General features: G+C 40.7%; 1 protein-coding gene across 2 annotated transcripts in view; it reads left to right on the forward strand.

Moving 5' to 3' along the window:
• The first annotated feature begins 1,295 nt into the window (after positions 1-1,295).
• Positions 1,296-23,555, forward strand: part of ophn1 (oligophrenin 1) — a 29,617-nt gene continuing 7,357 nt past the window's right edge. The window contains exons 1-21 of one of the 2 annotated variants that reach the window (XM_069700521.1): positions 1,296-1,936; positions 3,000-3,095; positions 3,606-3,667; positions 4,347-4,418; positions 5,459-5,560; positions 5,690-5,800; positions 5,950-6,054; positions 6,136-6,265; positions 6,365-6,465; positions 6,561-6,652; positions 8,016-8,094; positions 12,332-12,365; positions 12,506-12,568; positions 13,041-13,115; positions 13,722-13,806; positions 14,388-14,446; positions 15,909-16,014; positions 16,162-16,321; positions 17,836-17,983; positions 18,703-18,996; positions 20,347-20,497. In XM_069700521.1, the coding sequence (XP_069556622.1) occupies positions 1,783-1,936; positions 3,000-3,095; positions 3,606-3,667; positions 4,347-4,418; positions 5,459-5,560; positions 5,690-5,800; positions 5,950-6,054; positions 6,136-6,265; positions 6,365-6,465; positions 6,561-6,652; positions 8,016-8,094; positions 12,332-12,365; positions 12,506-12,568; positions 13,041-13,115; positions 13,722-13,806; positions 14,388-14,446; positions 15,909-16,014; positions 16,162-16,321; positions 17,836-17,983; positions 18,703-18,996; positions 20,347-20,497 (2,279 nt within the window). In that variant the 5' untranslated portion in view covers positions 1,296-1,782. The remainder of the gene's footprint in view (positions 1,937-2,999; positions 3,096-3,605; positions 3,668-4,346; positions 4,419-5,458; positions 5,561-5,689; positions 5,801-5,949; positions 6,055-6,135; positions 6,266-6,364; positions 6,466-6,560; positions 6,653-8,015; positions 8,095-12,331; positions 12,366-12,505; positions 12,569-13,040; positions 13,116-13,721; positions 13,807-14,387; positions 14,447-15,908; positions 16,015-16,161; positions 16,322-17,835; positions 17,984-18,702; positions 18,997-20,346; positions 20,498-23,555) is intronic. The other variant, XM_069700522.1, reaches the window with a different exon arrangement.

The following is a 23,555-nucleotide window of genomic DNA, read 5'->3' on the forward strand; positions in this document are numbered from 1 at the left end:
AATCAGGTAAATGTACTTCAGGTTTATTTATGGTAAATGTAGTGAATGCTGAACAATTTTATAATGGTTCTTTAATCTGCTAATTATTCTGTCTATTAACTGATTGGAGAAAGTGTATGGTTTGGAACAAAAAGTCAGAAAATACAGAGTCTAAAGTTACATCCTCACAACATTTGTTTTGAAAATCAATACATCATCATATTCGAGCTAGCTACATCGTTACATAGCTGGAAAGATGAAATGTTCCGAAAAATGACCAAGAAACAGATATAAGAATAGTTACAAAATTGTTTTCTACCGATTACACATATTTAGATATTTGATGTTCCTACTGAGACACAACTGTGAGTTAAGCAATGTACTTTAATAGTATTTTTCCCACCACTGCTTATCATTGTTTTGTTTCTTAAATGTCATAGTTTTACAGTAGTTGATGTTTACATCATGTTTGTTGAAACATTTTTGCAGGATTGCCATCGTTGTGAGCTGTAAGGAAGACTTCAGTGCGAGCTAAGTGTGGTGAAGCTGCATGTGCAACAAAGACAGGTCAGATTGTACACAACCAGTCACATGCAGGTGTGACCTGTCTCTGTGCAGCAATCACATGGTTCAGGCTTTTCACACTGGGTGTCTCTGTCCAGCATCATGAGCTGATTAGAACACAGACAAATTCTTAACAGATTAATGAAAATATTTGCAACGTTTGCTTTATTTATTCATGGAGGTCCACAGTCACGGTAGAAACTGCTCATAGTAACCCAGAGTCTGATCTGAGGACCACTGGAGCTGTTGAGGGTTAAGAGCCTTACTGATGTCGGAGTAATTTCTGACCAGGATCTATTTCGGCCATCACATCAAAAACCTGCCTCTTAGATTAGATTAGACTCAACTTTATGGTCACTGGACAACTACAAACAAAGAAATTTAGCTGGCATCTAACTAGAAGTGCAATCAGGCAGAAAGAGAACATGTATGTACAGTATACACATATGAAACAATATCTCTCTCTCTATCTATCTATCTATCTATCTATCTATCTATCTATCTATCTATCTATCGATCTATCTATCTATCGATCTATCTATCGATCTATCTATCTATCGATCTATCTATCTATCTACTTACCTACCTATATTCATAGCTCAGTTCCTTCCTCCTTCCGTGCAGCAGCCCCTTTAAGAACCTTCTGGGTGTGGAAATGGGAAGTGTTTTTTGTGAGGCTGAGCCAGCTGGTTCCGTCCCATTGCGCTTTGTCTTACGCTCCTAGTAAAGATGTGGGACTTAAACATGTTTATAATGTCTCTATTATAAAAATATATACGGACTGACTCGTATTTACAGGTTTTAGGTTTGCGCTTTTAACCTTGGAGATTAATAGCGGATATTAAATCAAAGAGAAGGAAGGAAACAGGTTTCATGAAAGTGTGACATTTCGGAATGGAACGCGTCCAAAGGGGATTTAGCCGCTCATCTCATCACGACGCTTCAAACAGGAAAAAGTGGCAAAGACAGCCGGGATACAATTAAATTCGAGCGTAAATAGCGCGTCCGACGCGGAAAAGGGAAGGAAGTGAGTCTAAACCGTGCGTCTTCGGTACGCGCTACACTTGATCGACCAGCGGCGGCTGCAGCAGGCTCCCCTGGACACCATGGTTTGTGGTCCTCTGGTCAGATGAGCGTGTTGAGTCGCCTCAGCTGAGCATAAAATGAACAGTGTGCGGTAGACGAGCGTGGGCAGCGTGACTCTTACACCGATTCAGTGTTTCTATTGTTTGAAGCAAGATGGGACACCCTCCTCTGGAGTTCAGTGATTGCTATCTGGACAGTCCCGACTTCAGAGAGACTCTCAAGTGTTATGAACTGGAGCTGGATAGGACAAGCAAATTTCTCAAAGAAGTAATCAAAGACGGAAACGGTGTAATCAATGCAATCAAGGGTGAGCATTGCTGACATCTTACCTCTATTTTTTTAATTACAGAAAAAGTCCCCTTTTCTGCATATACAGTTGTTGGAGTAATGAGGAGCAGAATCAGTGGGGCCTTTTTTGAGGGCCTGCAGGATCAATGTGGGTGGGAGAGGCACGTTCAGGGAGGTGCTAGAGTGCACTGCTCCCCTGGGTGCTTTGACAGGCCGTGGATCTGAAGCAGATGTGAAGGATAACCAAGTTTATTTGTCCCCAAAATGCAAAACCGCCGCATTCGTGTGTTACATTTTACTGCCTTTTCGCTTCATGTTGTCATTTGTCTGCTGCCAGGCCTGTGACAGCTCCCACTGCTGCAGATGTGTATATTTGGCTGAGTGTTGGCACCCACTTAGTGGGAACACTGTTGGGTTTGTTTGGACTCTCCAACATGTGAATGACAAGCTTTTCACCTCCAGAACAGAAAGTGTCATTGTAGGTGGTGTAGTAGTGCTGCAGAGCGGTAAGGGTCCTATAGTTTAGTCCAAATAATAGTCAGGGGTCACGAGTGCTTATTGTTGCCAGGATAGACTGCTCCCAGAAAAATCCCAGTTTAATCTGCGATTATCAGAACACTCACGCTATGAATACGCCCTTTTTTTTTTCTTTTTCTTTTTTACTGTTAAATCTGAAGTAAAAAAATAAATAAACAAAAAGCTGAACTGGTTAATGTAAAATAACCCACAAAATAACTGTAAGATGTTCCATTGCAAAAAGAGGGATTTAGAATATGAGACTGCCAAGCTCCTCGAGCTAAAAGCTGCGCAGTATTGATCTGACAGACTCAGTTTTGTTTTGATAATAAAATCCAGACATAGCTTGGGATAATATCAACCACATACTGGCTGCTGCTCCACTGCTGCATCCTGCCAATGGTGTCTCAGACTTTACACTTTCCTACCAAAGAAATGCACAGTTGTAATAATCAAGCACTGTAATTCAATATGATGTTTGAATTTAAAGAATGAAAAATAAATGTATATCACAGTGCTGATGTTCAGATGTTTTATATAAAGGTGTAAATCTTGTGTTTTAATAGGCTACTCTTTGGCTGTGCAGAAGTTCTCCCAGACTCTCAGCGTGTTTCAGTTCGACTTCATCGGCGACTCCCTGACAGATGATGAGATTAACATCGGTGAGATCACACAGACACACTGCTAAACACACACACTTTATATTTACTATACTATTTACTTGCAGAACATTTCATGTTGTATACCAGAGGTTTTAAACTGTCTGAGTACAGGAGGAGTCAGACATGCTGGATTTTTTTTTTTTTTATCCTGAAATGAAAGTATTATATAATAGAGTTTACAAAAACACTTGCCCTACTTGACCTGAGTAGAGAGGAACATTTTTGGCTGCCGACTGTTAATTCCACACAACTTGAGTGTGAGGAATTAAGGAACAAAATGGTTTGGAAAAACTTTGGCCTAAGATCTCAATGACAAGCAAGTTAAGAAAAATTAAATCTATGCTTGTGAATGTTTGTAAAGGCTGGAGCGCTATTATGTTGTGTTGCTTTCTTTCTTTCTTTTTTTTTTTTTGGAGGGGGGGGGGGGTTCTGTCCAAACACGTCAGACAGGCGAGAAAACAATGTGCAAAGTCTTTATTTACTCATCAACTCTAGTGTTTTCTTCCTCAGCTCAGTCATTCCAGGAGTTTGCCGGACTTATGCAGGAAGTGGAGCACGACAGGATGATGCTGGTGGGTTATCGGCTTCCTCCATGCTGACTCTGCATCTTATCTGAACCCTCATTGGATATTTGAAACCAATTTAACACATCCTGCACTAAAGACTACATGGAAGGAAACCTTTGGCACATTCTGGTTCAAAATGTTATTGCAATGCCATCTGTAGGTGTTAATTCACATATGTTCATTAGTTCTGATGAGACGCATCCATACACGCACGCACATGCACACACAGATGCTGATTGTGTAAATGTGTGGCCTCATGTGGAACTGTGAAGAGCAATGTTGGTAATTATTTTGGTATCGGTTCCCTTTCTAGTTTTCTTCTTCCCCTTTTTGTGTCAATGGTTGCATATTGCCCAAACGTTCATACATTTTTACACCGTTTTTAAATATTGGCCTGTTGCTATTTATTACACTTCACTTCACTGTGAGTAATACAAAGCAGAGTACTCAATCAGAAGCTGCAGGAGGTCATCCGCCCTTATGTGTCATCGATCAAGCCGTGACAATAGGAGGAGCAATTCCTGTTAGACTGGGTTTTCCGGATCCCAATCTGGAGAACATGTACATTAGGCTTCAGCCCAAATATTTGCGTGTTCAAACTCAAAAAGCTGACTTATAAACTTCGATTATTGTTTAATCTATAAACACAGTGCGTGTTCATTTGAAATCTGTTTTCTTTGTCCAGGTTCAGAATGCTTCCGATCTGCTCATCAAGCCTTTGGAGAAGTTCAGAAAGGAGCAAATAGGAGTAACTAAAGTGAGTGTTTTTATGGATCCCGCTGCTCTGTGAGAGAAATGTAGAGTAGTCACTTCTTCGTCAGTACTGGACAATCAAATTATGACAAATATATAAAACTCCCACAGCTGTAGTGCGAACACAGACCAAACAGGATGTTATGAGATACTTCCCCAAATCTCAGTGTGTATGTGAAACATTCATCTAGTATCAGCAATAAGAAACACCCATGACAACATATAATCTGACTTCATGATGTATCACAAATATGATAAATAGCATTATTTAGAAAATTGATAATGGACATAAAGTGCAAGAAAGTGCCAATTCCCACCATCTGATCAGAGCTTGTTAAGCTGTGACGATGTGATGTCTATTATTTTATAGAACTAACAGTTTATTTACTGCTGTTTGATCTGTGAAAGGTTGAATAATGTTGACCAGCTCAATATGCAACCTAAAATGTCTTGTTTTGTCCCGACCAACAGTCCACAACCAGATGATATTAATTTTATTTTCATGCTGCACTAAAGGAACCAGAAAATATGTTTAAGAGCATTTTAAAAAGCTTGAATTAGAAAGTTTTGGCATTTTTCTTGATAAAATGCACTCAAACTGATAAATCCTAACTTTTAGTCAATATTCTTAGCGAGCTATTTTAGACCACCTCGGCACACTTGCCAACACGTCATGTACTCTGTGTGTTGTTGTCTTTTCTTTAATCCAAATGAATTATTCAATTTTTTTAGCTGCACCCCCCTGAAGTATAATTATCCCTCATTAGCCTGATCTTTACTGATAAATTAGCACGTCTGGTATATTAGGTGATATTATCTTACTGTAGATAATATTTGTATGAGCTATATGAAAATGAAAGTTGATAAGGAACAGAAAATTCCAGAGCAGATATACCAATTAAGCGATTAATATAAGTAATACATAGTCTCCCAGGTGTCCCCCAAAAAGAACAGCTCATGATTTGCATTAGAGGGCACTGAAACTACAGTTTTCTTGATTTAATGGTCCCATAATCTTTCATCTTGACCTCATCCGTCTTGCAGGAGAAGAGGAAGAAGTTCGAGAAGGAGAGTGAAAAATATTACTCTCAGTTAGACAAACACCTGAATCTGTCTGCCAAGAAGAAAGAGAGTCAACTTCAAGAGGTCGGGTGAAGTACAGCGAGTATTTTGCACCATTTGTGGAGTCAAATTTACAACCGAGAGAGTCAGTCTAAAAATTCCCTTTACCTTACTTTAAAAAAAAAAATATATATATATATATACACACTACAGGCAGATGAACTTCTAGACAAAGAGCGGGTGAACTTCTGCGAATCGTCAGTGGAGTACGTGTACCAGATCCATCAGGTGCAGGACAGGAAGAAGTTTGACGTGGTGGAGCCGGTGAGTGCTGCCGGTGGCCTCCCACTCTGCCTCTCTGCTGCCACACTCATGTAGCAAGGCAGTGAGAAAACATACAGTACTCTCTTATGGCATCGTCTCTTTTGTTTTGACTCAGTCTTAAGTATGTAACCCATGCTTTGGTCGGACAGGTGCTGGCCTTTCTCCACAGCATTGTCACACTCAACAACCTGACAGTGGAGATGACTAAGGACTTCATGCCTTACAAGCAAGAACTGCAGCTCAGCCTGCAGAACGTAAGTGCTGTTACAGATAATGAAAGATTTAATATCCTTTAATCGGATGTTTTCTAAGGTGCTCTCGGGTTTTACCTGCAGACGAGAAACCACTATGAGAGCACTTGCGAGGAGTTGGAGGAACTGATGAAAAGAATGAAACACCCATCTCAGATCTATAAAATGCACAGCTCCCTGACGGTGGAGGGATATCTGAACTGTCAGGAGAAGTGTAAGTTCACGAGAATCCTGTTTCCTTTTATAGGCTGGTTTGAATCCCCCCTGTTACCAAATCTGATGAGGCTCATCCTATGTGTCTTTTCCCCACCAGGGGCTTTGGGTGTGACATGGGTCAAATATTACTGTAAGTATCACAAGGAGGGGCGACTGCTGGTCATGGTACCTTGTGAACAGAAGCCGACAACTAAACAGGTGCTTCACTGAAAATAAATCTGTTATATACTTTAGTTTATATCCTATTAGTTTTCTGTCTGACCACTTTCCAACTTTCTTTCTTTTCCCTGCAGGGCCCGACGCAGCTGACACTGAAGTCCTGCATCCGCCGGAAAACGGAGTCCATAGACAAGCGCTTTTGCTTTGACGTGGAGACGAATGAGAGGTTCGTGCAAACTAACTGCCAGATGAGGCAACAGGACAAAGCCCTGTGGGATAAACAGGTTGAGGCGGCGAGGTTGAACAGGTGGTTTACAAGGACAGGGTGTGAAGGCTAAATGGACTGTAGCCCAAACAATCCCATAAGAGATGGGCTGGCCCTGGAAACAGATGGCAAGCTGGGTGATTTCAGGGGGAAGGAACACAACAAGCTCATATTTATATAACCAGGCCACTCGGAACAAGATGCTTTTTAATAGCTGCTCGAGCCGTAGGCTGCTCTGACTGTCACCCAGCAAGGTCTGTCTTCTGAAATCTGTGGAAATACTGGAGTGTTTTTAAATGTTTAAAACGCCTTTGAATTTTGCATGAAGTGCAAGAATGTGTCTCTGAATGTGGAACGACTCATTGTGAACCGAGCAACCGCATAATGATAAACTCAAGGTGGCAGTGCTGTCTCGTGTAGAAGGAGATGCTGTGAGCTCGAGCAGAAGCCTGCCTGCATGTATCTGAAGTGCTCCCAGTGCTAATGCTAAAGCTCTGACCTTTGACCTTTTTAGAAGAAGTAAATGAACAGTGATTATTCCTCACATATCCCTCAGACCAGATTATTCCTGACGTTTGATTGCTGAGGTAGTTTTTTTTTTTTATCCCACTTATAATAAACTTATTTGTATAGCACCTTTCAAACAAGAAATGCAACTTTACAGTAAGAGAATTACATATGCTAAGTGCTTCATATTAAACCAGATATTAAAGAACATAAAAACATGTTAAAATAAAATAAAAACATTAAATGGCATTAGAACAGTTAAAATGAAACACAAAAAAACCCCCACATATTCATAAAATACAATTAAAATCGTAGAATAAAAGATTGCTGTTTGATCCTAAAGCCTCAAAACAAATTGGAAAAAGCTTTGAAATCACTAACATGTCTTTGCCAAACCTTAGATATCAGGGTTATCTATTTAAATGTGGACTTTTTTTTAGCGCGTTGCTTGATTAGCACTGTTGTCAGAGAGAGCTTTAAACTCATTGCACAGTTGCTTGATTTAATTGATTTAGTAGCATATGAGCTATGAAATCAAATCTGGCACCAGATTTTGTTGCCTCCACAGGAGAGAATTTGCAACTAGAGATTTTCATTTCTGTCTTATTTATCTCAAATTGCTCACATGGATTTAATCCAATTCTTCAAATACACTTCTTCCTGCGGTGTTCTCATTATTTTGTCCACCCCGCTTTGCTTGAAAAATGTGTGCGATCTGTTCACGACGGTTTGGAGGCTGCAACAGTGCATCCTTTTAACTGCATAATTAAAGTGCAACCTTTTGCCTCTTTAATGGCATTTGTTACTGTTTCCATAGAAACACACCAGTCACTTTCCAGGCTCTCTCGGAGGGAGATAGGAAGTTGTGGATGGAGGCCATGGATGGAAAAGAGCCTGTGAGTTCGATTATTCTTCAATGATGCTATGAAAACTGCTCTATAATAATGTTATGAAATATTATGGAGTCACTGTACAGTTTACATTCCCCAAATGCATATCAAGAGTCTATTCAAACCTAAATTTCTTGACATGTACACTGCTAAAAAAAATAAAGGGAGCACTTAAACAACACATCCGAGATCTCAATGAATGAAATATTCCAGTTGAAACTCTTCATTCATTACATAGTGGAATGTGTTGAGAACAAAATAACATAAGAATGATCAATGGAAATCAAAATCATTATCCCATGGAGGTCTGGATTCAGAATCATACTCAAAATAAAAGTGGAAAAATCAGATCACAGGCTGATCCAACTTCTGTGGAAATTCCTCAAGACAAGTCAAAATGAGTCTCAGTGTTGTGTGTGGCCTCCATGTGCCTGTGTGCACTCCCTACAACGCCTGGGCATGCTCCTGATGAGACGACGGATGTTCTCCTGAGGGATCTCCTCCCAGACCTGGATCAAAGCACCAGTCCACTCCTGGACAGTCTGTGGTGGACGTGGCGTCGGTGGACGGAACGAGACACGATGTCCCAGATGTGCTGGATTGGATTCAGGTCTGGGGAACGGGCAGGCCGGTCCATAGCATCGATGCCTTCATCATGCAGGAACTGCTGACACACTCCAGCCACATGAGGCCGAGCATTGTCATGCATCAGAAGGAACCCAGGGCCCACTGCACCAGCATATGGTCTTCCAATGGGTCTGAGGATCTCATCCCGGTACCTGATGGCAGTCAGGGTACCTCTGGCTAGCACATGGAGGGCTGTGCGGCCCTCCAAAGAAATGACTCCCCAGACCATCGCTGACCCACCGCCAAACCGAGACGGCGTCTCCAGACTCTGTCACGTCTGTCACATGTGCTCAGTGTGAACCTGCTCTCATCCGTGAAGAGCACAGGGCGGCAATGGAGAAGCTGCCAATCTTGGTGCCTGCTGGAGGTCATTTTGTAGGGCTCTGGCAGTGCTCCTCCTGTTCCTCCTTGCACAAAGGAGCAGATAGCGGTCCTGCTGCTGGGTTGTTGTCCTCCTACGGCCCCCTCCACGTCTCCTGGTGTACCGGCCTGTCTCCTGGTATGTCCTCCGTGCTCTTGACACTGTGCTGACAGACACAGCAAACCTTCTTGCCACAGCGTACATTGATGTGTCATCATGGATGAGCTGCACTACCTGAGCAGCTTCTGTGGGTTGTAGACACCGCCTCATGCTACCTCTAGTGGTGAGGACACTGGCAAAATGCAAAAGTGACCAAAAATCATCCAGAAAGGACGAGGACAGAGAAATGGTCTGTGGTCACCACCTGCAGAACCGTTCCTTTATAGTGGTTGTCTTGATAATTGCCTCATTTCCACCTGTTGTCTGTTCCATTTGCACAACAGCAGGTGGAATTGGTTCACAATCAGTGTTGCTTCCTAACTGGACAGGTTGATTTCCCAGAAGTGTGATTGACTTGGAGTTACGTTGTGTTGTTTAAGTGTTCCCTTTATTTTTTTGAGCAGTGTAGTTAAATCTGCAGTCACATATTTTTTTTTAAAATGAAGCTGTTATCAGATTTTATGTAATTTGAAGCTTCTTAATTGGATCACACCCAATTAAATGTGTTTTATCTTCCCAAAATCAGTTTGCTGAACTCTGGAGAGAAAAATCTTGATATATTAAGTAATGTTTTGTTTTAAATGTTTTTTATTTATACGTGTGTGCGCGTGTGCGTGCGTGCGTGCGTGAAATGATTTCATGGGCGTCTTAATTTTTTCCAGTCTGTCATATGACAGCTGAAATGTGACATTTGTAAAGCAGGATGTAGACATGGCTGATATCGTTCTGGCCTCGTGTGTGAGAACTTGTATGAGGCTTGTTGGACACAAAGTTCTCAACGTGCAGCAGAATGACAGCACCTGCTTCGTCTTAATTGAATTCATACTGGGTTTGTTCTGGCTCTTAAAATGGTGTTGAGGTGTTAATGGGTCTCTGAAACTGCCAACTTGCTGCTCCCACGATCTGCTTCTGTGTTAAGCAGGTTTGCAGAAGTGAAATAACCAAAGTGCCTCACTGGCAAAGTGGAAGACATTGTTAATTCTTCTTCTGGTTGGAACTGTAAACACTGTTTTGCTCACTCCGCAGTTCCTGTCTTTCATATCAGGCGGTTTATTGCTGGTTATTGTGGACGAAATAAAAAAGGGGCAGAGGATGTGAAAATACCAGAAGACATGCTTCTCAGTGTCTTCTTCCTCTGCTGTTTCCCCAATCACTTCTGTGTAATATGAAAGTTACACATGAGCTTTTCCACCCAATCAGCCTCAGCAAAGCTCTGATCCAAACGTCTGCCACACCCACTGTTGACTTTACTTTTCTCTGAATGCCCTCCAGCCTTCTGAAGAGCTGAAATGTGCAGAACTGCCTCTGTCCTTCAGTGCTGTCATTTGGGCCTTTTTCTGAAGGCCACATAGTGCAGTGTGTCTAAACATGCTGTTACTGGTTTCAACCTGCAGATCTCTCCATAGTCTCATAGATACTCCTTTCTTTTCCGGTTATTTTCTTCAGCCCAGAAAACAGGCTGATTTTCTTTGTCATTTAATGTGCAGTGGTCATCGGGTTACTGTCACCCTGTCATCATACGGCTGTGGCTCAGGTAGTAGAGCTGGTTGCCCACTTATCATTAGGTTAGTGGTCTGCTCCCTCGCTCCTCATGGCCACATGAACACTGGACTCCCAAGTTTCTCCTGATGGCAGGCAAGCACCTTGCATGGCAGCTCAGCAGCCACTGGTGTGTGAATGTGAATGTGTGTGTGTGTGTGGATGGGTGAATAGTAGGCAAAGTGTAAAGTGCTTTCAGACCGCTATGGTGATAAAGTGCAGACCATTTACATAAACTTACATTATATAGTAGAACTGAAATGATCAGTCACCTGACATTTAGTTGATAAATAAAAGGAAAAACATTAATCGACAACTACTCTGATTGTTGCCGTTTCAAACTTCTCAAATGGGACTATTTGCTCAAGTTCTTTGTCATATTTAATCATGAATTAATTGTTTACCAGTTTTAGAAATGTTTCACTATTTTCCTGACATTTTGAAAAGTAATGGTTAGCTGCAGTTCCAATTGATATGCATTGGCCATAATGTTGTTGACCTTGTGCACAGAGAAAAAGAAGAAAATAATCCCCCCCACGAGGTCTTGGAAGTGAAACTAATTTGACACAGTCCATTACAGTTCTTTTTTTTTAAAGATCTCAAACCCGAGGAGTTGACCTGATTGGACCCAAAACAACATATGTAACTCTACACCTCCCTTTCTGTATACTCTTCTTTACAACTTCCTATTTGGCAATAAGAGGAAAAGGCCTGGATGTACTTCCACAAAGTCTCCCAAGCAACTGGACTTTTTGGCAATTTTCTTGTCAGCTATAGAAATGAAAGCGATCATTCATATGTTGGCAAAAAAAAGAGCTCAGTTTAAACTGTTAATGCCTCTCGCTGGCAGCTCCATTAAGTTTTCAGCCACGTCTAAATTGTCAGCTGCTGTGCGCTTCTATTTTTTTAAAGAGTAAATTAGAAACTCCGCCATTTTAGTGGAAAAACTGAAATAGAACTTTTAACTTAAGTTATAAAAGCTAAGAACAACATATCATATGGACAGATGTGATAATTTAATAGATACTCTATTCTCTCAATAACAGCATGAGACAACAAACACTTGCCCTGCTTAAAAGTCCTTGAACAAGACTCCACTGTCTACCGGCTCTGACCCCTGATATCCTTCTGAGGGGAGGGCGCTGTGCTATTTTGGAAAGCTTGGATATAAAAACCACATTTGACAGTGATTAACTGGTTTCTGAGTTTCGATGTTGTGGGTCTGAGTTCTTGCCGTTTATGGCTGCAGACATGGAGCCAAATTGCCCCAAGAATGAGCACATTTCCCCTCTCTGTTTTCATTATCGCTATTGTGATGTAATTTAAATCTTCTCCTAAGGTAAATTATAACCAGAAAACAACTTTAATGTTCTCATCCACTGTCCGGGAAGACTTCACTGTGTGCACAAAGTCGGGTTCAGTTGTTTCCTCGTACCATCAAGTATTTTGTTTTTTCTTCTCGTTTAAAAAAAAAAAGAAAAAAGCCGTGTTCATCAACCACTCGGGTCAACTTTTCCACAAGCTCCACTTTCCTTTTACTTTTCTTTTTCATTTCAGATTTATCATTCCCCAATTCACAAGCAAGCTGAAAGTAAGTCATCATTATCCTCAAAGTCTGAAATGACGTCTGTACATCCCGTGTCACTGAATGCATATATGGTCATATTTTAATAAAAGAAAGTCTCAAAATGTATTGTCTTCTGTTCTGCTGTGCCGTTTTTTCTTTCACAGTGGAATTGAATGGAATTGGCTTCAAGTTTGTGCGGAAGTGCATCAACTTCATTGAAACAAAAGGTAAATGCTCCTAGCAGAGGTTTGAGTTTTCTTACTTGCCCTTAAGGGGGCGTAGGTGAGTCGCATGTCACATGTCTATGCCACTCCTGCAGACTGCTCTCAGGGAGAAATGTCTTCCGTTAAATACTAAACCTCTTTCAGGTTTTAAAGAATCATCACATCTCCATCTCTAACCTGTTCTGTGAAGGCCTCAGTAACACGGACATGTGACCTCTAATTATCTCTACAGTCACAATATGTTTTTGTAGTGTCGTGGTTCATCTTGCAGGAATGGAATTAAACACTTAAGCACATCAGCATGCTGTCTGACTCTGTTTCAAACTGCAGGAAAGAACATCTGTATCTTAATTCGGCTTTTATGAGAAGCATGTGGTACATTTCCAATGCTCTCTATTTGTCTAGATTACACTCCTTCTTTTTTTTGTTTTTTCTTATACCTACCCCTCTCTCCTCTCCTCTCTCCTCTCTCCAGGAACCACACAAGAAGGAGTGTACCGAACAGTTGGCAGCAACATCCAAGTGCAGAAGCTTTTAAATGCCTTCTTTGGTAAGGAAATAGACCTGTCAACATGCGCTGCATCTGCCCATTCACTTTGCAATAGTTTCTGCCACTCTTTGGTGAGGGTGAGTGCAAATGTGATGGGGAAATATGAGCAGGTTGCAGCGCTCTTGACTTAACGTGACTCTAAACTATATTTTCTATAAAAGCAATGGAGGAAATGACGATCCAGGTTGTGACGAGGGCTTATTTGTAGTGACTAAAAGATTAAACACCCAGTGCATTTTTCGGCTTTACGGTTTTGATGTACTCTCGTAGGGCAACTGTGCCCGGCAGCAAATGGCAGACAGTCAAGGCTAGAACATGGTGGAGCATTTAGCCGTTGAAGAGCCACATATTTCCCCAGCAGGTAGCGGAGAGGTGGCTGGAAACACAACTTAAAATGAATGCCAGCGTTGCTTTGTGTTTGTTGGGTGTAAATTGGCAACCGTTTGCTAATAAGTTAGCTATATCAAGTATAAAGTTCATGTTAGTATTTTCACAGCATTCTGTCGCCATGTTGTGTAACTGTTATATAATATAGCTTGCACGTGTCACAGTGAACCAGTCACTTGGATTAACCAAAGAGATCGGTATCTCTTTGCTCTTTCACAGACCCGACAAACCCAGGAGATGTGGATCTGCACAGCAGCGACTGGGATGTGAAAACCATCACAAGTGCAATGAAGTTTTATCTCAGGTGTGTTTGTGTGGGAGTGGACTCTGATAAATGAAATTACATCATAATATAAGAATTTATCATTAAATACATTTTTAAATGGTCACAACTCACTTGAAACTTTGCTGTGTGTTTGTATGTAAGCTGATGTGAAAGGATTTCTGCTTTATTGTATAACATGTACTGGGTTTTTCCTACTGTTATATCACTAAGGTGACGTACCCAGGTGTTGTTCACAGCACCTTTCAGTGTTGTCAATAGGAGTAGAACATTTTTACAAATGTTTTGTGATTTATAATTTTTTCTGGCACCCAGTGTATTTTTTTTATGAATAAATATCATAATGATAATTGGCCAAAACGATGTGAAAATACACACTGAGCACCTTAGCCTCCCAGACACCCTGTATCTATAGATTTGGATCTGCACATCAGAAACGGTTTGGCTGTAACCAAAATTAACAAATGACTGAGGCTTCACCCTCTCGCTGTTCTTGAATGTAACCGTGTCACAGGTGGGTACTGCGTTTTAGGCTTTCTCACTTATGATGTGGTGAGTTCGATTGCACTTGTGTTTACTTGTGTGTCTTTATTTCTCCTCAGGAGTCTGTCTGAACCATTAATGACCTACGGTCTGCACAGAGATCTCATGTGTGCTGCAAGTAAGACATGTTTTGGGTCGAAGATGGAAGGGAGGGGGGTGTTGGGTTTCAATGTCTGCCTCTTCATTAAATTCTCCTTTTGGATCGAGACCTACCAATGAAATGTTACATACGTCAACATAGTAGAACCCAACTGGTGCTACCACTACATTTAGATTTTTATATGTATATACAACAATACAGAGGTTGATATGTTGTTTAGCTCGTCTCCTGACCTGTTAACATACAGTAGGGCGAAACTATTTCTTTTCATTGTTTGTGAAAATTTCAGATCATATTTTCTGATAGTTTGGGCAGTAATTATCAGGGTTTCCACAAGCCAGGGAATATTAAACTCTTTTCCAGGCAGGAATAGTCAGGGAATTTTGTTTGCATGTGGAAATTCGTGTTGCCACTTATCAAAATATAATATTTTCCCTGTATTTTTTTTTTTTTTTTTTTAAATCACAATATTTCACGTGTTCCCCATATTGTCTGAGTGGTTTTATCCCCTTTCTGTTCATCAACAAGTGGCAAGCACTTCAGTGAAGATGTGCCTTTTATTGTATCAACTTAGGAAACCAAACATGCAGGAAAATGTAAATTTCAAGAGCTTTGACCACAGACAGATGAATTCAAAGACTGGGTGATTAAAAATAGACGAGTTTGTAAAAATGTTATAGATCTATGAAATATAGGAGAGCAACCATGCTAACGAAAAAAGCATAATCGTGCAGTAGGTTAAAGCAGTGAAGAGTTTTGTACTGAAAACCCTGTGAGTTTGTAAATGAATGGGAACATGATAATGCGGCTGGTTTTGGTCCATTATAGGTCATGGAATTTCAGCTTTTTAGTCAGGGAAAAGTCAGGGAATTTGACATTTTACTTGGAGTGGGATGCCTGAATTATGAACCCTGCTGTCTTGGGAAAAAAAAAGAAAAAAAAGAAAAAAGCCTGGATATGAGGCATGAATAGGATTCATCAGCGCTGCAGGTTGAGCAGCCTGTTACGCAGCAGTATATCATTCTGGGCATTATAGGAAACCAGAGTCCACTGTTTGTTTTAGTCTGTCACACAACATCATTGTAAAAGCAAGAAGACAATGAGTTTAATAGCATCAGCCTCATTCTGTCAGGATGTTACATTAAGGCAGCTGGTGGCTTTCATTAGTTGAATGGGGGGCTCTCCTCATTGCACAGCCTGACCTTTCAGAGACTTTCTTTTATTAGTTTCATGCCATTGCAGTGGGTGGCATATTGTTTCATTATTATACGTGTAATTTCTGTTGTTTTTGACACAAAGTTTTTCAGAGCATTTGAATTTTAGATTATCCTCAGATGAAATAGAAGAAAACATGAAAACATTATTTTCTTATATTTTCAGGCTGGTATTGCTCTTTAACTTGGAGAACTTGTATTTATACAGATAAACTTTTTATTTGAAACGGCTCCCTTTGATAACTTGTGTTGTCTTTGCATCGCAGAGTCTGATAATCTGGACTTTCGACTTAGTGAAATTCATTCACTTACCTACAAACTACCAGAGAAGAACCGGGAAATGCTGGAGATGCTGATTAAACACCTGGTCAGGTGAGTGCGAGCAGCTGTGACTGTCTTTTTACCACGTCCAGAGGAACCTCCCTCTCTCTCTTTGAAATGAGCTGAGATAATGTGTCCCTGCCTCCCTGTGTTGAGCTACATTATTTTATTTAAACCCGGCCCTGTATGTGTTGACAGCGTGTGCAGCCACAGCGATGAAAACCTGATGACTCCCTCAAACATGGCAGTTATCTTTGGACCCACACTCATGAGAGCAAAGGAGGAGACGGTGGCGGCCATGTTGGATATCAAGTTCCAAAATATTGTGGTTGAGATTCTGATTGAAGACTACAAAAAGGTAAGTTGAAGTACTTGATATATGTTTGACTATTTTTATATGGATGGATACCACATACACATTGAAAATATCTAGTTGGTGCACTAAAATAGTTACTACAACTGGTTAGTTAGCTCACCATAGGAGGGTGGCTCAAAAAAGTTGAGAGACTGCTCCTGTTGCACGTGAATGGTGCACAGTGTCGTAACATTCATGGAGCACAGAGATGCTGTAACCTTCATGAGTAAGTGATTTAAGTTTCATTGCTCGATCAAAATCAGCAGCTGAGTCGCACATGATTTTGTGAGCAGTCATCTGTGTGTGTCTGATTCTTTACGGACCTGAAACCTTAGCAGAAAGCGCACATCACAGTTTGACTCAGATTCTGGAAATTGGCAACGGAGACCCGTGACATCCTTCAGGATTCCTACAGCAATGAAGCGGTGAGCCGGGCAAGGTGTTTTGATAACATCCTTATTTCCGAAAAAGAGGCATCAGATCAGGAGTGCCAGCAGGTGGGTTTTCTTTGACATTAAAGGGGTTTTGCGCTGTGAATTCATCCCCCAGAATCAGACTGTCAACATGGAGATCTACTGTGACAAACTGAGGCGTCTGAGGAAAAACGTGATGGCACTCCAACATGACAATGCGCTCAACAACAAACCAAATGTCGCTCCCCGCCACCTTTACTCACCTAATTTTGCTCCCTGCTACTTCTTTCTGTTCCCCAATAATTTGTCCCAAACTTTGATGTGCGCGCTGCTCAAGTTTCAGGTGGTTAAAGAAATTGCCGATGCACCAGGACCACTGCTCACAAAAGCATGTGTAACTCGGGTGCTGATTTTGATCAAGCGATGAAACTTTGAATACTTACTCAAGTAGGTTAGAGCTTCTCTGTGCTTTGTGCATGTCACAATGCTGCACACCGTTCGCGGACAACCGGAGCAGTCGTACAACTTTCTGATCTGCCTTCGTGAAGACTGGAAACATGGAGAAGCAGCTCGCCTGGCTTTGTTCAACGGTAATGAAACCCACCAGCACCTATTGTTGTATAATCCGTACATAAAAACAACAGGGGGATGTGTACTTACCTCTTTTTTTTTTATTTTATGGCCAGGACCAGTTCCCTCACAGCAGGAGCAGTGTATGGCCGCAGCCAATAAATCCTTGTGCACATAATCCCCTATAAAACGTAAAATTACTGTTATTTTAAGGTTTGAGTTTTATACTGATTTAACAAACAAGATACAACAACTTTGGCGTGCTGACAAGGTTGCTGCTTGTGGTAGATAGATGGTTCTTATTGTGATGTTGTGCAGTAGAGACCTTTGTTTATTTAAGGTTGAGTCACCACTTTTGTATTTGTACTTTGCTAACATGACTCCACAAAACAGAAAAAAAGTGTGTTTGCAGTCTTTTTTTTTTTTTTTCTGCTCGTTATCATGCATGTCATTTCATTCTTTCTGTTAAGTTACAGGCTGTATGAAGCTGAAAGTATTCCTGTAACTTTTTTGTTTTTTGTCCTCTGATTACAGATCTTCAGTTATATGCCAGAGGACAGCACCGCTCCACCTGTGCCTCCTCCGCGCATCACCCCGAGAAAGCGGCAACCCATCACAATCTCTAAGCGGCCGGCTCGTGTTTATCAAGCTCTTAGTCACGACCACTTCCAGCACACAGAGAGTAATTATCAGCCTCTCTTGGCCTGAATGTCATCATCATCCTCTGTTTTTTTAAAAATTTTAGTCAGAAAGATTTGTACCATGGCGTACCTGCAGGGTTATTCCTTGACATTTGCTAAATGGGATTTATTGTAGTGTGTGTCAATCAAAACAATTATTGCATACACTCTAAACATGGAATTTGTTCTGCAAATCAAATTCTGTTATTTTTTTGTATTATTATTCTGTATCATCCTTAAATGTTGGTAGAAAATCATTTGGTGCCTTTTAAAATTTGATTTCAAGTCCAAATAAATGCATCTACTCTACATTTTTTAAAATGTATTATTATTATTTTTTTTTATCACACGTTAGTCTGTTTCGGTGCCTCTGGCTAAATCATGTAATTTTCTGTCTGTTTGAACCCCTTGTTAAGTGGGTGTGACTCCATCTTCTCATAGATGGTGGCAGAGAAATGTGGAGCACATGCAGCTTGTCGTGTGAAATTAAAGTGTTCTGAACTTGCTGCCTGGTATAGCCGAATAAGTTCATGAGCAAATCCTCTCTGTCTAGGGCTTCAGCGGTTAAACTTATTCTCTGTCGTATTGACACTGTATCGTTACATGTGACCTTGAGGACATTTTTCCTGCATCTTGTACAAGTTTTTATCACAGAAGAAAACATTCATATTTAACTGAGGTCTAAAGTTTCTGTGCTGTTGATGCCGTTTCTTTGTAACAGATGGTCAGAGTGAAAGCTCCCGCGTGGACGCCTCAGCGAACCCCGTTCCTCTACAGCGGACAAAACCTGTGAGCTCCGCTCCACTCGCTCCAAGAGAGCCTCCACCAAGACAAGCGCTCATGCCAAGACTGTCGACCAAATCAACAGACTCTGATGCTGGGAAGATAGACGATACGAGGCAGAGGCCAGAGTCTGCTTCGGCAGCGAATGGGGAGTCTGGAGTCCACGTGAGCAGGGCACAATCCTTCCAGAGCAAGAAGCCACCACCAAAAGGCCCGGCAGCCAACAGAGAAGGTACGAGGGACCATTTTTTTTTTATGCAACTGAAAATCCCTCGTCATACGTCTTCATCTGCAAAAAGCTTCTTCCAGGTTTTCTTTTAATGATTTAAACAAGTGAAGGGATATCATGTAAAGTGATGTGGAGGCAAAGTTGTGATGTGTTGGTCTGACATGTGGGGACATTGAAATGGAACAGGAAAAGAAAATAATTTTTCCTTTTATGTGGCTACATGTAGATAATCCTCTTTTTTTCCCTATTGACTGAATATTTGATTGTTTACTGTTGTAGTGGTGATAGTTGTGTTGCTCTTTATGACATGTGCTGCAACATGTGCAGCTGCTACACCTTTTTTATATATATATATATATATATATGTATATAAATTTACCTCTAAAGGTCATCTGAAATTGGCCTCTTGCCACTTTTTTTTTTAAATTTCTAAACAAACACAAGACTTGGCTGTCAATTGAGGAAAAAAAATAAAATTCTGAAAAATGTTTCATCAGTGTAAAATGCAATGACACAGTGTAGCACAGAGGTGATAGTTGATGATGGAGGAAACCAGGCTTGGTTGCAGATGTAAAGTGTCCAGAAAGGATCTGTGTTGTAGATTGTAGCTATCAAAATATCAGTGTGGGATGTTTGGTTATTATAATTATTGCAAATCAAAAATGGAGCATTTTAGCACCTCTCAGCTCATTGTTTTGGTTTCATGGTCTGCAAATTTACTCTTTTGGTCCACTCACACCACTCTGGCTCTCATAACTAAATGTTCTCAGTAGCATCAGGCAGCTGTTTGTTTGTAAAACAACTTGTACCTGTATGGACAGGCAGAATTAGTGAACTTATTAGTGAATACCTCCTCAAGTGAAAATCAAGTTTTTAACCTTGTTAAAATTTCCATCTGTTTGTTTTTTTATGCTACAAGACATTAGGAGTGAAATAAGTAGTCAAAACCATGACTGAGCATTTCCACTATGGAACTGCAGTGACAGTCTGACAGTCTCAAAAATACTGATTCAGACAGCCAGAGATTGTGGAGGGTTGGATGGAGATAGAGGTAGGGACGTTATGCATATTCATAGAGCTGCACGTACTGAATAAAGTCAAAGACATGGAGTTATCCAAGCCACTTCTAGGCATCAGGGGATTTTGTTTTCTTGGGGGGGAAAAAAACTTGTGTGTAAAATAAATGTGTAATATTGCTGAACAGATGAGTTTTTCTGTGTTTAAGCAGTGCCATGAGAGGAAATTAAATAGTTTATAAAGTTCCCATTATTACACTGTGTAAGTTCCCCTAATTTCTACACATTCTCAATCACTATTACAGTAACCTTTTCTTTTTGTCTTGTTTTTGTTTAGCAGGAGATTCCGACGGTCTGACCAGAACAAGGTCCACAGAGAAGCCTTCCATTTGTAGACCCCCAGTCAGACCTCCTGAGCCCCCCTCTAGATGTCCTGCTCCACAAAAGCCCCCAAGTGCAGCCAGCAGCGAGGGCATGACCATATCCTAGTAAGTGCTCTTCAGAGTCACACGAGTCTCCAGCCACATGCTTTTAGGTATGCAAATGCAGAGTGAATAGAAGAGGTCCAATACATATTAGAGTAGATTAGAGAATGTGCTATTTTGATCAAAAACAATGGGACATATTAGGGCTGCAAGTATTTTTTTGACTAACTGATCAACTGTTCAGTCTTTAAAATGTCCGAAAATGTTGACCAGTGTCTCCCAAAGCCAGAGGTGCAGCCTAATATGTCTCGTTTTGTCCCCATCAATACTCCAGAACCAAACGATGTTTACATTATTATTATTATTATTATTATTATGAAGGATTCAACGAAGCAGAAAATATTCACATTAAAGAAGCTGGAATCACAGAATTGTACTATTTTTTTAATTTACAAAATGATTGAAAACAATGAATTGATGATCAAAATTTTCTGTTGATCAAGCAGGCGAGGGATTCCCAGACTGTTGTGCACATACCACCAGTGGTATATGAGGCTCCATCTTGTTTACAGCCTCGCTGAAGGCTTATCAATTGTACTCAGACTGGCTTGCGTCCAAAAGATTGTCATTTGATTTAATACATACAGACAACAGTTTATGTTACAATATAACGGTTAGTTGTTTATCATTAAAATATTTTAACGTCATATTCTAACGTCACTCAAGTCCAACATAGCAGCCAGAGGTAAAACTGTAACGAAGTACATTTACTCAAGTACTGTACTTAAGTACAAATTTCAGGTCTTTTGAATTTTTCTGATAAACTGAAGGAAGCTCTGGAAAGAATTAAGAGACCACTTCAAAATGATCAGTTTCTGTGGTTTTACTATTTATTGGCATGAGTAAAATGACAGTTTTTGTTTTATTCTATAAACTACTGACAACATTTCTCCCAAATTTCAAATAAAAATATTGTCATTTAGAGCATTTATTTGCAGAAAATGACAACTGTTCAAAACAACAAAAAAGATGGTGTTTTCAGATCTCAAATAATGCAAAGAAAACAAGTTCATATTCATTTTTAACTTAGGAAGAGTTCAGAAATCAATATTTGGTGGAATAACCTTGATTTACAATCACAGCTTTCATGCGTCTTGGCGTGCTCTCCACCAATCTTTCACATTGCTGTTGGGGGACTTCGTGCCACTCCTGGTGCAAAAATTCAAACAGGTCGGCTTTGTGTGATGGCTTGTGACCATCAAACTTCCTCTTGATCACATTCCAGAGGTTTTCAATGGGATTCAGGTCTGGAGATTGGGCTGGCCATGACAGGGTCCTGAGCCGGTGGTCCTTCATCCACACCTTCACTGACCTGGCTGTGTGGCATGGAGCATTGTCCTGCTGGGAAAAACACTCCTCAGAGTTGGGGAACATTGTCAGAGCAGAAGGAAGCAAGTTTTCTTCCAGGACAACTTTATACTTGGCTTGAATAATGCATCCTTCACACAGACAAATCTGCCTGATTCCAGCCTTGGTGAAACACCCCCAGATCATCACCGATCCTCCACCAAATTTCACAGCAGGTGCGAGACACTGTGGTTTATGGGCCTCTCCAGGTCTCTGTCTAACCATTACACAACCAGGTGTTGGGCAAAGCTGAAAATTGGACTCACCAGAGAAGATGACCTTACTCCAGTCCTCTATGGTCCAATCCTTATGGTCTTTTGCAAACTTCAGTCTGGCTCTTCTTTGCTTCTTGTTGATGAAGGGCTTTTTTATAGCTTTGCACGACTTCAGCCGCCCCTTGGAGCCTGTTTCTAACCGTCCTCGCCGTGCACTTCACCCCAGCTGCCGTTTGCCGTTCTTTTTGGAGGTCACTTGATGTCGTCCTACGGTTGTTGAGTGACATTCGAATGAGTTGTTGGTCATCCCGGTGAGTGGAGAGTCGTTTTTGTCCTCTGCCGGTCTGTAGCTTTGTTGTCCCTAATGTCTGCTGCTTGACCTCGTTCTTATGAACCGCCGTCTTTGAAATGTTAAGGATGGAAGCAACCTGACGCTCACTGTATCCCTCTGCCAGTAAAACCAGAATTGAACCCTTCTTTTCCTCACTCAAAACTTTTCTTTTTAACTCTTGTGGCATGGTCAATAGTCACTTTTTTTTTTTTAATTCCAATTACTTTTGAGGTACTACTAGCACTGTTTCTGCCATCCAGCTAGTCCTACTGCAAGAGGACAGTGATGACCACAGCACTGGTTTTTATACTTTTCTTCATTAAATAAGATTTGGTTCAGGTGATCACCTAATCAGTACCTCATTAAGTAGAATCAGATGTTCCTGTATTGGAACTCAACAGACACTGGAATGGAACGGCTGCCATACATGTAGAGATGCTGATTTATGGTCTCTTAATTTTTTTTTTCCAGAGTTGTATATATGTTAGTAAATCACTGACAGAGAGCATTTACTGCATAGTGTGGACTTTTACTTTTGCTATTTAAAAGAATAAACTCAAAACTGACTTTTTGATAATAGCTTTTACTTGTAATACATTTATTATCAAACATCTACGTTTGATAATTGAGTAGAAGTTTTAAAGCATCTGATATTTTCTGTGCTTAGGTAATTATTTAATAGGTGACTTTAACTTTTACTTAAAATACATTTGTACAGATTAGGATATCTGTACATTTGCTCAAGTGTTGCTTTCAGGTACTGCATAAACCACTGCATAGCGCTATCGTTGGATTTGGACTCCTCAGTCGTTGATTTTTAACAGTGGAGTGGGTGTCATTTTTAAATGGAATCTAGGTCCAAAAAAAACTGGCTAGCGTTACGTAACAACACCAGAGAGCGCTGCCAGCTGCAAACAGCTGTTTCCACGTGCTTTGGAACCTGCTGATTTGGAGTCGCTTTTGTGAGTGCTTTGATTTATAAATGTATTGTTTGAATTTGAAACAGTTGCTTTGTCTTATTAATGTTAAGCCTGTCTGAGGGTCCTGCATGGTTAAATTAGCTCATATTGGTCTGGGAAGTGGTGGTTGGAGGCCGCTGATGGTGGTCATGTCACGGGGCCTTTTTGAAGCACTACATTGTGAAGGATTGTTTCATGGACACAAGTCT

The sequence above is a fragment of the Brachyistius frenatus genome, unplaced genomic scaffold (genome assembly GCF_029030835.1).
Source record: "Brachyistius frenatus isolate BFR_SWC_R1_liver_20210118 unplaced genomic scaffold, ASM2903083v1 Contig_34, whole genome shotgun sequence".
In the NCBI taxonomy this organism is placed as follows: domain Eukaryota; kingdom Metazoa; phylum Chordata; class Actinopteri; family Embiotocidae; genus Brachyistius; species Brachyistius frenatus.